The sequence below is a fragment of the Plecotus auritus genome, assembly GCF_963455305.1.
Source record: "Plecotus auritus genome assembly, chromosome: 1".
In the NCBI taxonomy this organism is placed as follows: domain Eukaryota; kingdom Metazoa; phylum Chordata; class Mammalia; order Chiroptera; family Vespertilionidae; genus Plecotus; species Plecotus auritus.
In genome coordinates, this window is record NC_137770.1 from 151,505,849 (window position 1) to 151,519,252 (window position 13,404).

Genomic DNA, 13,404 nt, shown 5'->3' on the forward strand with positions numbered 1-13,404 from the left:
GGCAGTCTGTGGCCTGGCAGTCTTTGTTGTCCTTGGTGGTATTACCCCACACGTCACACACTGACTCTCCTACACCCCCATTCTTAGGCCAGCTCCAGCGTTCCTTACATCAGCTCTCTGTCTTGATGACTGCCAGCTAGCCCACGATGACCCTGAGGAGAAGGCGGGACCTCCAGGCACCCTGTTGGATGAGGTGCCCCTCTAGATATGACCAGGGCCCCACAGAGCTCCGTTCTGTGAAGGCCATGTGCTTGCTCAGCACTAGGAACAGCCACCCAGAGGAAGCCTGTCCTGACCAGCCTCCTCCCCCTCCCTGCCACAGTAGCAGAAAATCTGGTGTGAGGGACAGAGAGCTGCAGCCTCACCCGCCATCCTGATGGAGGGTGTGAGGAGGGTCGAGGTGCATTGGGATGAGTACACTTTCTGACACTCCTGCCCGGAGGCACCTCGCATGCCCTGACTAGACTTCTGAAGGTGATACTGATTGAGAACCCACTGTACTCCAAGCAGAGTCCCACACTCCTATGTGCATTAGTTACTCCTCACAGCCGCCCCTGAAGGTTGGCACTAGTATGGTCTCCATTTCCTAGACTAGGGATTGAGGCACAGTGGGTGCAGTGACTTGTGGAGGGTCACACACCTCTCCCCCTAGTGAAGCCAGGATAAAACAGACCCAGCACTCAGAACCCACATCCCGACCCCCATGCTCTGTGGACCACAGCCCATGGCCTGGGAGGGACCGCTGGGAGGGGCAGAGCCTGGCATCCGGTGTTATGGCGGGAAGCTGCCAGATGGGGTGGAAACACCCATGGAGAGGAGAAAGGGTGTGTCAGCACAGCTGAGTCTGCACAATGTGCCCCTCTTTCCCTCAAGCCAGTACCTCTAAGAAGTGGGATTGCGGTTTCTTTGATCACCCCTGTTTCTCAAGCACTTGGCTCAGCATGTGGCATAGAGTAGACAGGCAGGGGTGGTCCTTTGAGGACATCAGTGAAGAAAAAGTGTTTTCCTGGCAAAGGAGACAGCATGGGCCAGGCCCTGACACATGGGAGAATGTGGCCCTTGGAGAAAAGAATTATGAAGTCCAGGATGGCTGGCTCTTGGGACTGAGGGGACAGGGAAGGAGAGCATTTAAAAATAAACACATGAGGTTAGGTGAGGCCAGATCTCGGAGGACTTGTTATTCAGTATGAAGATATCCATCTGTCACAAATGGTAGAACAGAGCATAATGATGGAGAGATGTTTTGCAACAACCTCAGAAATCTATTCTTCAGGCCTTGAGGATTCTGCTCTCTACACTGTTTTCACCTGTTACCCCTCACCCTCCATTCAGATTGCACAGGACTATCTTTCTGTTGGAAATGCCCAACTCCCTTTCCCTTACAAGGAATAGGCACTCTTCCCATCTCTGACCCATCTCCAAAGGAGGAGGAGGAAGAGGAGGAGGAGGAGGAGGAGAAGGAGAAGGAGGAAGAGAAGGAGGAGGGGGAGAAGGAGAAGGAGGAGGAGAAGGGGGAAGAGGAGAAGGAGGAAGAGGAGAAGGAGGAGGAGAAGGAGGAGGAGAAGGAGGAAGAGAAGGAGGAGGGGGAGAAGGAGAAAGAGAAGGAGGAGGGGGAGGAGGAGGAGAAGGAGGAGGAGAAGGAGGAAGAGGAGAAGGAGGAGGAGAAGGAGGAAGAGAAGGAGGAGGGGGAGGAGGAGGAAGAGAAGGAGGAGGGGGAGGAGGAAGAGGAGAAGGAGGAAGAGAAGGAGGAGGGGGAGGAGGAGAAGGAGGAAGAGGAGAAGGAGGAGGAGAAGGAGGAAGAGAAGGAGGAGGGGGAGGAGGAGGAGAAGGAGGAAGAGGAGAAGGAGAAGGAGAAGGAGGAAGAGAAGGAGGAGGGGGAGGAGGAGGAGAAGGAGGAGGAGGGGGAGGAGGAGGAGGAGGGGGAGGGTAATTAAGTCTCTATATCAGGGGTGGACAAACTTTTTGACTCGAGGGCCACAATGGGTTCTTAAACTGGACCGGAGGGCCGGAACAAAAGCATGGATGGAGTGTTTGTGTGAACTAATATAAATTCAAAGTAAAGGAGCGGAGGGGAGAGCAAGAGAACCCTCCGCTCTTTCGGCTCCGTGGGCCGGATAGAAAAGCCCAATGGGCCGTAGTTTGCCAACGGCTGCTCTATATCTTCAGAGACTCCAGTTGCTCCAATCACAGAACCAAAGTTGTCTGGGATTCTAAGCCTGAGTAGAAAGCAAAGCCTGCAGATTGTGTGAATATGTGTGTGTAAGTGCGTTTAATTATATACTTGAACTGGAGGTAAAGAAAACCCTGTCAGAAGATACTCTAGCAGTGGCAGAACCCAACTGTGACAGTCAAGTTACTGTTCTTTCGATGCCCAGTTGGCTAAGTGTAGTGCAGAAAGCACCAGCACCTTCCTGGAGCCTTAACAGCACTTAACCCAAGTGAGATTATTGCTCTGTGCTCATCGGGTTTGGTGCCTGTGATGCATAACCTGACTCCGGAGCCCGTGCACTCGGTGGGTCTCCCAGTGTCCATTTTCTCCTGACCATTTCCTCAGAGGATTGTCTGTCAGACAGAGGAGTGTGATTGTCTGTGACACTCTTGACCTGAAATGCACCAGCTGGACTTCGGCCTTCCATATCTGAGACCCATCTGTCCAACCTCCATGTCAACAGCTTGTCCTCAAATATTGTGCAATGTCCCATTGGAAGGTGAAAAGAGTGCCCTTGCTTCCCACATCCTGCAGCTTAGCTTTCGGTTGGAGTTCCTCTTCTCTGGGATCACGGAAGACCATCACTGGAGCTCCTGCTTGTCCTCGCCTCTTACCTGTCTGGGTCCATTCCTCACCTAAACTTTAGGCCAAGAAGCTGATGATTAATATTTTCTGATTCTCTGCCCTGTGGTACCATCTGGAGAGGATTGAGATGGATTGTCCTGTAGGACTGGTGGCTCCATCACACAGCAGTGGTCTTCAGGGCAGCAGAGTCGTGGTCTAAATCCAGACACAGCAGCCGTACCCTGTCCCCAAGCCCTTAGTGCACCCAATGCCACGACTTTTCTTCCTGCATTACCAGAGAAAGCCTCATTTCTTTTTGCTGTAGGTAGAGAAGGAAAGGGAAGAGAAGAAGGAGAGGGGTAGGGGGAGCAGCAGCAACACTAAAATATGCTTTACAAAGATCCTCCAGTAAAACACTGGCCTCACTTATGACCTCATCAAATGCAAACTTGCAGAATGCAAGGCTGTTTCAAGTTTTACATTACAGTACATTGGCATGTGAATTTGTTTCTAACAGAGGCACTCACTTAAATCACTTTCATCTGGGTTTATAAGTTACAACTGTATTGAGGAGCAAAGAGCTTCAAGGACAGGCCTGGGTGTGTCCTTCTTTTAAATCCAGGAGACTCATGGGAAAGACAGAGGTGGGATAATTTGCCAGAGGTCATGGAGCAAAGTAGGGACAAGGTCATTCTCTCTGCATTGGATTTCTGGTGTCTAGCATCTTGTGTCTCCTTTCCTTCCATTATCATTTTATATATCACTTAAAGACAAAAAAAAGGTAAGCTTGAGATAAATCAGAGAGAGGGAAAAATAAAAATAAAAATGGACACTATACCTTTAACCTTTAACGGTTATGAGCAGAGACCCCTTATGTTCTGTTATTACATTACAATATGATATTACATTATAATTGTGATTATATCTGGTATTTTCATGGTACAGGATAAGTGTGGGCAGCAAATGGGTGAATAATTTTAACAAATTTTTATTTGCCTGAAATCCTTTCTACATATGTATTTGCTGTGTGAATTTCTTGAGGCCACTGTGATCGTATCACATTCATTCCTTTCTTGGATGTGACAGGTTTTGGATTACTGAGATTTTGTGATCTTGTGACTTTTGGGGACCTAAATGGGTGGTAGGGCCTCATTTGTCTGCAGAGGAAACTGAAGTGGAACAAGGGAGGGTTCATGGGGAGTTGACCCCGAGAGCAGATGCTCCCACAGAGAGTTGCACTGGGAAGTTGTAGTCATCTGTCTGGAATTTCCTTCTGAGCCTCAAAATGGCCTGGGTCAAAGGGCTCCTGTGAGGTGCTGCTGTAACGCATCCGGATTCCTTGAAGCGCCCTGCCTTAAGGAACGTGCTTAGGGCGGGCGCGCTGGAGACGCATCGCTGTTTGGGCCTTGGCTAGAATGCTCTTGAAATCTGAAGTTATACTTAACAGCACTTAAGTAAACCGAAGTTTGGAAGTCGTACTTTAAAAGATAGGATTTCAGGTTGTTTAGGGGAACCTGGATCGTTTTCCTAAATGAAGCATGTTTGGGAAATGTTAATTCTTCCTTTTCTACAACTCTAGTGGAGTCTTTAATAATTTTCATCTTATTATCTCATAAAGGTATTGTCTCTAAAATGAATATGAATCATAACTGGGAAATGACCTGTACACAGGTATGTAAACAAGTAGGCATGCGGTAACTAGGTGAAAAGTGCTTTTGCAGGGCTGGGAACATTGCCTAAGCAGGTCTCCTCCTGCCCACCCACCCCTTCTTCCCCGCACTGCCCTGCATCTTAGAGATAACAATTTCAGTACAAATTAGCATCAGGAAATACAATGATAATGTGTTAATTGAATAATTTTAGTTTTTATAAACCATTTGTTTCTTCTTCTAAGTTCAGGATCTCTTACCCTATAGTCATTCACACAGCTGCATTAGATTTCTAGGGCGACGTTCTAAATAGTGGAGCTAGGGTTGTTTCTTTAGAGCACTTCCTCCACATACATGTAACACAGTGTATACATTATTTGTCAGGGGCGAAGAATCAATGAGGAAGAAGACATCCAAGAAGTGGCAGAAAGAGAAAAGGAGAGAGGTGATACATAGGGTGTCCCAAAAAATGTATACACACTTTGAATAACTATAAAGGCAGTGTTTATTAAAGTACATTTCATTTTCAAAATTAATAGAATCTATAGACATTGTGTGTTTACATTCTTTTTTGGAAACACTGTATAGAGAAAAAAGTGATAATAAGAGGCATAGTATAATGGGTTTTAATTCATTTTGAATTGGAAGACAAAATATTCTTAATAAAGCATATTTTCACATGCTGAGCTTTCCATGTAAAGCAACCCCAAATGGCCATTTGGGAGTTGTCAATGCTAGTTAGTTAGTTATTATTTGTTTTTTAGTTGATGCCCTGATGAGGGGGACTCCCCTGCCACATTTGGACAGCAGTGCTTCCCACCATCAGTAATAAATTAAGCTGCTGTAGACAGATGCTCTCAAATGGAGATATTTATAATTCCCCCTTTGAGATGCTGGGTTTCCTGAACCGCTTCTGGTCACAGTTGGCTTCCTATTAATTCTGCCTGCAGGGAGAGAATGTGTCAGACTTTCAATCTTCAGATTTCTGACCTATGTGACAGTTGTAGTTCTCATTTGTAAATTAATTACTTTGATTTAATACATTAAAAACACGGGCCATCTAAAACAAATTTGCCCAGAAAGAAGCTTCTCAGGCTCCATTTCCGATGGCTGGCCTCAAACACTGTCATTCATCTTTCTAGATCAAGTTTCTTTATGACATTATTCTAACTGGAAAAAAACCACACACAACGTTTTGAGTGATATTTGGGTGGGGTGGGGGGAAGCACCCATAAGCCTACTACCTTACCACATCAGCTGTTTTATTTATGCCTCCTAATTCCTGCCCATCTGCCCAACAATTTTATTGGCTGACCTTATAGTTCACATATCATTATGTTCTGCTGTGCTTACTTAAGCTACTATCCCAAATCCATGTTTCTGCATAGTCTTCATGATTCAGTGTATATCTTAACAGAAAAGTTGGATAAATGGGGTAGACACCCTACCTTCAAAATAATAATTTTCTTTACATTCTTTACATCACAGCGCACTTGGCAAGCCTTTGCTTGGCATAGGAGTATATGTAGCCAGACGATTTATGATTGGAGTGGTAGCCAGTTAGCTGACATCTACGAGAAGCCTTGTTCTCAAAAGGATTTCCTTGGAGGGTGATTCCAGTGCCCCAATTGTGCCTGCACAGCTGAAAAGGAAAACAAGGAAAGCAATATTGCTTCACAATTGTTAGTATTCAAAAGGAAATTTCAGTGTCCCTGGCGAGCCAGACAAAGCTACAGATGTCCACTCTTTGTCTGTACACACCCAGAATGGTAAGCCTTTTCTGAACTGATAACAGGATACTCCTATCTTACTTCAGTATGAAAAAAACACAGATCCTCCTTTTGAGGAAAAACTACTGCAGTGGTCTCAAAAGACAGTTGTACTTTCAAACACATGATGATTGCAAGTTGAGTTTCTGTTTAGATTCACATTTCTGGGCTGACTCTTTTCAGCAACATATTATTTTCCAAAAGGGAGGCAGCTTACAAACTCCTGATTCAAATGGGAGCGTGCTTATAAATCCCCAGACTGAGCTATGGGACTTTGCTGAAGAGATAAGTGAACTTGGAAGACCTTGGGTGGATCTCAAAATCTCAATACATGTTACTTCCTTAAAGTGCTGGGCAGATAAGGTGAGATTAATGTAATGAAAATTTTATGTTTCCGATGAAAATGAGAACCTCAGGGGCAAACTTCTAGACGTGGGTGTGAACTCAGTGTAATGTCACACTTGGCATGTTTTGAAATATTTTGAGAAAGTAAGATACTATCCCTTAATACTGTGATTAAAACTTTATTTGAGGCCTGGTCAGGTGGCTTGATTGGTTGGAGTGTCCCATATGCTGAAAGGTTGCAGGTTCTGTTGAAGGCAGCAGGAATAGCACCAGGTACTAGACCCTTGGGGTCAGACCAGACCTGGGTTCAGCAACCTTGGTACTTGGATTCTAGAAGGAAAGAATTCAAAGCCAAGACACAAACTATAAGAGAACATCTATATATATAAAAGCCTACGCAACCATCTGACCGCCTGACCAGTAGCTATGACACGCACTGACCACTAGGGGGCAGATGCTCAACGCAGGAGCAGAAACTACAGGCATGGAAACATGGAACAGACTGATGAATCTCAGAGACAAAGGGGGAGGGGGAGGGCAGGAAGAGATTAACCAAAGATCTTATATGCATACTAGAGGCCCAGTGCATGAATTTGTGCACGGGTGGGGGCCAGCCAGGGGGAGGTGCCACGGGAGGTTGGCCGGCCTGCCCCACCCCCATTGGGCTGGTTGGCTGGCTGCAGTGTGCGTCATAGTGACTGGTTGTTTTGGTCGTTCTGGTTGCTTGGCTTTTATATATATAGAGGCCCGGTGCATGGATTCATGCACTGGTAAGGTCCCTCGGCCTGGCTGGTGCCCTCTCACAATTCGGGACCCCTCGGGGGATGTTGGAGAACTGTTTTCAGCCTGATCCTCACCGGCCAGGCCGAGGGACCCCGCTGGTGCACGAATTCATGCACTGGGCCTCTAGTTTATTTATAAAATCACAGAGGTAGAAGAAGTAATTTGTAGAAGAAATGGACTTAGGAAAACAGTTATAGAGGTAAAGGAGGGGCCCTAGGATCTTGGGAGTGAGGAAGCTAATGGTAATGTGCCAAGGGGAGGGGAGTGGGAAGGGGAAAAGGAAAGGCACAGGTGTGCTCCTGGAGGGAAAATGCACTGGGTCCTCAGTCCTAAGGGTTTTAAAGGTGGAGACTTTAGGGGAGGTCCCAAGGGAAGATCTCAATGGACTATTCAACAGCTTTCCATAGGTCTTTACTGATTGGTTGGCACCAGTGCAAGGGGTCTTTATCCAATGCAACTGGTCCTGAGGTCAGCCTTGGTGTTGCTTGTCTGGTTTTGCTGCTTTTCTAGACCTGGAAATACAACTGAAGCAAAGATGTTATCTCTAGGGAAGAAAGGTCAGTGATATGCTAGGGCAGTGGTCAGCAAACTGCGGCTCGCGAGCCACATGCGGCTTGCAAGCCGCGGTTTGCCGCTCTGTTGACTAATGAGTTTGCTGACCACTGTGCTAGGGGAAGAAAAGTCACCTTGGGGGCAAGGTCCCACCCTACAGTTGTCCTTTGATAAGCATCCAGAGCTTTCCACTCTGGTGACCTTCTGTACCTGGCCCATCATCCTTGCTCTGCTCATGTCTGTCTAACTGCCTCCACAGTTCGATTCCTGGTCAGGGTACATACCGAGGTTGTGGGTTCGATTCTCAGTCAGGGTGCTTACTGGAGGCAGCCAATACATGTGTCTGTCTATCTCTCTCTCTTTTCCTTTCTCTAAAATCAGTGAACATATCTTTGGGTAAGGTTAATGAAACAACAACAACGAAAACTTTATTTGATACAGTAATGTCTTTCTTTGTTTTTGTGAAATGTATTAGAATGTGAATAAGGAACACAAGAACATGTTTATATCCTTAACCTTTTACAGTACAATGAGGTGATAGCTCATTGTGGTTGTCATTTGTATTTCCCTGATGATTAGTGATTTGGGGCACCTTTTCATGTATCTGTGGGCCATCCATATACATCCATATTTTCATTGGAAAAATGTCTATTCAGATTCTCTGCCTACTTATATTATTATTTTAAATATATTTTTATTGATTTCAGAGAAGGAGGGAGAGGGAAAGAGAGAAACATCAATGATGATGCCTCCTACATGCTGCCTACTGGGGATCGAGCCAGTAATCCAGGCATGTGCCCTGACTGGTAATTGAACTGTGACCTCCTAGTTCAGCCTTGGGTTCTATCCGGTTCTCTTGCTCTCCCCTCCGCTCCTTTACTTTGAATTTATATTAGTTCACACAAACACTCCATCCATGCTTTTGTTCCTGCCCTCCGGTCCAGTTTAAGAACCCATTGTGGCCCTCGAGTCAAAAAGTTTGCCCACCCCTGTGACCTAGTTCATAGGTCAATGCTCAACCACTGAGGCACACTAGCCAGGCCTCTCCCTGTTTTTAATCGGATTTTTTTTGTTTGCAATTGAGTTATATGATTATTTTTCTGTATTTTAGATATTAACCCCCTTTTAGGTATATGATTTGCAAATATTTTCTCGCATTTGGTGGGTTTCCTTTTCATTTTGTTGATGGCTTTCTTTGCTGTGCAGAAGCTTTTTAGTTTTATGTAGTCTCACTTGTTTATTTTTTGAAGCTGATGAACTTTTAAATTAAGTCATTTGGCTAGGCTGACTGCTGTTTGTAAGGTTGTGGCTAAGACAATTAACACCTGAAGTTAAGACCAGAGAGTGAATAAAGACTTTGCATAGACCCATCTCATATCCACAACTGCCTGCTTTGGCTTAGATGTGCAAAATAGCAAGCCTTGGACTGAAGATTTTTTCTCAAATTTTCACTCTATTTCAACCTCTGTTAGAGTGCTTCTGAGCATGTGAAACTTTTCTTAATGACTTGTCTTAAAGCTGGGGACTGCTGAGTCACTAGAACTTGGATTCCAGAGACTGTTTTCGCCCCTCCCAAGCAGGATATGCTGCTTTGGTTTAGATCCCATCAGTAGGGAAGTCTGACTCCATGGAAGGATGATGGGTTGGCTTCTTTAGAGGAAGGACTCAGAATTATCTTATGGGAGTGCATGCCAGCTTTGAACATGCTGATGGTTAGAGAATAAACCCTGTTAAACAAGCAGAGAAGAAGCTATCATTTCTATGTTTTATGAAGAAAGTACTCGGGATAAGGGACTAACCCCGATGACCGTACAATTAGGTGAGACCAGGATCTGCCGTGTGCATCCTTACCTTTGATCTGCTCGTAGCTGGGGCAAAAGAAGGTAGCTTCAGTTAGGGTTACAGAGTCATATGAAAATTCAAAGGCTGGAGGAACCTTATGTGGCTTCTGGTCCAGACAGTGGTTTTGGAGCCAGCTCATATTTGTAGTTTTTACATTTTCAGGAATTTTGCATGTCGGTTGTAAAATATAGCCATTATTAAAATTATATAAAATAGCATTAAATAAATTACATTAAAAACTAAGACAATAAATACTAAGATCCACCACTTCCTAATTAGTTTACTATACTATCACCTACATTCTTGAGGTTACTTATGTCTATTGCATCTGTTGGAAATACTATTGGTGTTGTCATGACAGTAGCTTGAAAGCAGACATGGTGAAGACATTCAAAACACAGTGAGACAGTTTTTGGTGAGTGCTGGCCAGCTGACGTCTATGGGAAGGCTTGTTCTTCATGAGATTTCCTTTGAGGGTGATGTCAGGGCTCCAGCAAGTGCTATAAACAAATGCCTTCTTTTTAATTCAGAAATATAGTTAAATATTCACTAGCACCCACTGGGCCCAGCCCACTCATTTTTATGTGTGAAACCTGGGGCATTGAGAGGAACAGGGGCTTGTCCAAAGTCCTGCAGCCAGTACCTTGAGGGACCAAGACTCAACTTGGGTCTCCTGATGCCCGTCTAAGGGCTCTTTCTGTTACATTGCACAGAGGTATTAGTAGTGAAAAGGACATGGGTTAGGGTCAGCTTAGCACTTATCTCCAGGGTTCCTCTCTCACAGTGAAAGCACTGTGGGGTCTAGGGCAGTGGTCGGCAAACTCACTAGTCAACAGAGCCAAATATCAACAGTACAACGATTGAAATTTCTTTTGAGAGCCAAATTTTTTAAACTTAAACTTCTTCTAACGCCACTTCTTCAAAATAGACTTGCCCAGGCCATGGTATTTTGTGAAAGAGCTACACTCAAGGGGCCAAAGAGCCACATGTGGCTCGCGAGCCGCGGTTTGTCAACCACTGCTATATAATAAGGAGAGAATATGCAAATTGTCACTCCACCACAAAGATGGTGGCGCCCACAGCGGAGGTGGGGTTTCCATAACACAAGATGGCTACACCCACAGCATAGGCCGAGTTCCCATAACAAGCCTTAACGAGCAATCAGCAGAGACCTAAGGCTGCCCCCCCGCCCCCGCCCCTGTGGGGCTTGACAGGGAACCTCAGGCCGTGCCCCCCACCCGGCAGGCCTTGAAGGGGGGCCTCAAGATGCATCCCCCCGCCCTGGTGCTGGGCTGGGGGACCTCAGGCTTCTCCCCCCCGCCCCAGCACCAGGCCAGGGGACCTCAGGCCGTGCCCCCCGACCAGTGGGGCTTGTTGGGGGACCACAGGCGCACCCCCTGCCCTGGTGCCAGGCCGGGGGACCTCAGGCCGCGCCCCCTGCCCTGGCACCAGGCCAGCGCACCTGAGGCCACGCTCCCCGCCTGGCAAGGCTTGACGGGGGACCTCAAGGTTTACCCCCGCCCTGGTGCTTGGCTGGGGGACCTCAGGCTGCTCCCCTCGCCCCGGGCTGGAGGACCTCAGGCTGTGTCCCCTGCCCAGTGGGGCTTGAGAGGGGACCTGAAGGTGCGTCCCCCTCCCAGCGGGGCTTGACAGGGGACCACAAGACATGCCCCCCACCCCAGCCCGGGCTGGGGGACCTCAGGCCATGCCCCCTGCCCTGGCTCCGGACCAGGGGACCTGAGGCTGCACCCCCTGCTGGCGAGGCTTGACAAGGGTGGGACCGGCTGGGTCTGGATCTAGCCCAATGTGGGTGCTGGCCCGGTCTGGGTTTCGTGCAATTTTGAGGCACTCGTGGGTGGGCAGGGACTTGACTCTGGGTCCCATGGCACGCCCCAGAATCTGACAGGAGGAAGATTTTCATATACATTTTACTAACTTTCTTTCATCTCTGACACTTCTATTATAGAGAAAGGGCAAATAGCAATATTAAAATATTTCCTCTAATTAATCCCCTCTTAATGTGCACGAATTTCATGCACCGAGCCACTAGTTTTGTTATAAATTTCCCTATAAGATTGTAAGCTCCATGAGGGCAGGGACCTTGTCTTGCATGCCGCTGCATACCCGGCTCCCAGAATAGTGCCTGACACATAGAAAGTGCTCATAAATATTTTTGAATGAATGAACAATGCTGCTCATGGTTGGCATTACATAGCCCAAATCCCTGGGGGAAGTTTTTCCCAGAGGAATGTGCCCGGTGGAGTCCAGCACAGGGGACCCTCTCACTGTTTGCCAGGCTGCTAGCCTCTCAGTGACTATCATTTCTCTTTCTTCTCAGATGACGGAGGGCCGTCGATGTCAAGTACATCTTCTTGATGACAGGAAGCTGGAACTCCTAGTACAGGTAAATGACTTTGGGCCCACTTTCTAGGTTTCTTCTGTGACTGATGTGGCTGGCTCACACTTTGATTCAGGTGAGGGGTGGGCAACAGTGTAAACTATTTTTCAGCCTAAATCTGTACAAATCTATGAGAGAAGATTTTGACACACCCTGGTATTTTTGTGTGTGATTGCTATTTTTGTTCATTCTGTTTCTTTGCACACCACGCCTAAGGCTTCAAGGTCAGATGTATATCTAACCTATTGTTGCAAATCTCTAGAAAAGGAAATTCCATGACTGCCATTAGCTATTCTTTATGCTTGAAAGAAATTAATTATAATATAACCTAAATAACTCTTGCTGTAGCCAAAACTGGTTCAATTGTCTAAAACATAGTTCATTATTTCAAGTTAAGCTTTCATAGAGATGAAGAAAGGGAAGCAATCTCTTGGCTCTGTCTCCCCTTTAAGAGTGGATAAGCACCTGACGCCATCCTGTGCGTCAACATTGCCATCTCCGTTGAACATCTGTAGAAACGGACAGAGGAAATCAATGTATCTCCAAGCTAAGGACACATCAGTCTCAGGGAAGTCCAAAAAGTAATTAGGATCAAAGACCCTGGTCTTGCTCAACTTACTCTTGAGAAAAAACATTGTTTTACCCAGAGCCTTAGAGAGTGGTGAAGTTTCCAAACTTGATTTAAATAACTTAATTCCAAATCTGTTGCTCAACTCCAACTTTTGTAACTATATTTGCTTGATATTCTCAAATGTCTATCAAATTCATAGGTCACTACTCCTTATCCATGACATTTTGCTGTGAAGAAGCTACAGTTCATCAGTCAATTGAAATGACACCTGCATGCTCACTCCCTCAGGGAACCACACTGCACCATTGTGGAGAGTCACATAGAAATACTCTCCTCTGTGTTCCCTTGTACATGCCACGTGGATTTCAAAATGTTCCAATTGCTAATTTAAAAAGTTAATACTTTTCATAGGAAATAAATTATAAAGACATTACAAACACAATGTAGGAAACAGAGAAAATAGGACATAGCTCATAATCACAGCACACTAATTCAACTACTCTTCTCATTTTGGCATATCTCATATTTATACTTCTTCATATTTATATTCCTTACATGGTTGTGATCATAATGTATGTATAATTCTATATATTTTTTCACTTAACATTGTTCTTCACTAGCATTTTTCAAGTTATTATCAATTGTCATCTTTGTTAATGGCTGTATAAATTGTAGAAAAGGATATACCATTATTAGCTAATCATTCACTCCTTTGAGTACAT

The 13,404-nt window shown here is 45.8% G+C and overlaps 1 protein-coding gene across 6 annotated transcripts in view; it reads left to right on the plus strand.

The window, feature by feature from the left end:
* FRMD4A (FERM domain containing 4A) overlaps nucleotides 1–13,404 on the plus strand; it is a 656,887-nt gene that overhangs the window by 437,150 nt on the left and 206,333 nt on the right. For all 6 annotated transcript variants that reach the window (XM_080647786.1, XM_080647785.1, XM_080647787.1 and 3 more), the window contains one exon: nucleotides 12,052–12,117. In XM_080647786.1, the coding sequence (XP_080503912.1) occupies nucleotides 12,052–12,117 (66 nt within the window). The remainder of the gene's footprint in view (nucleotides 1–12,051; nucleotides 12,118–13,404) is intronic.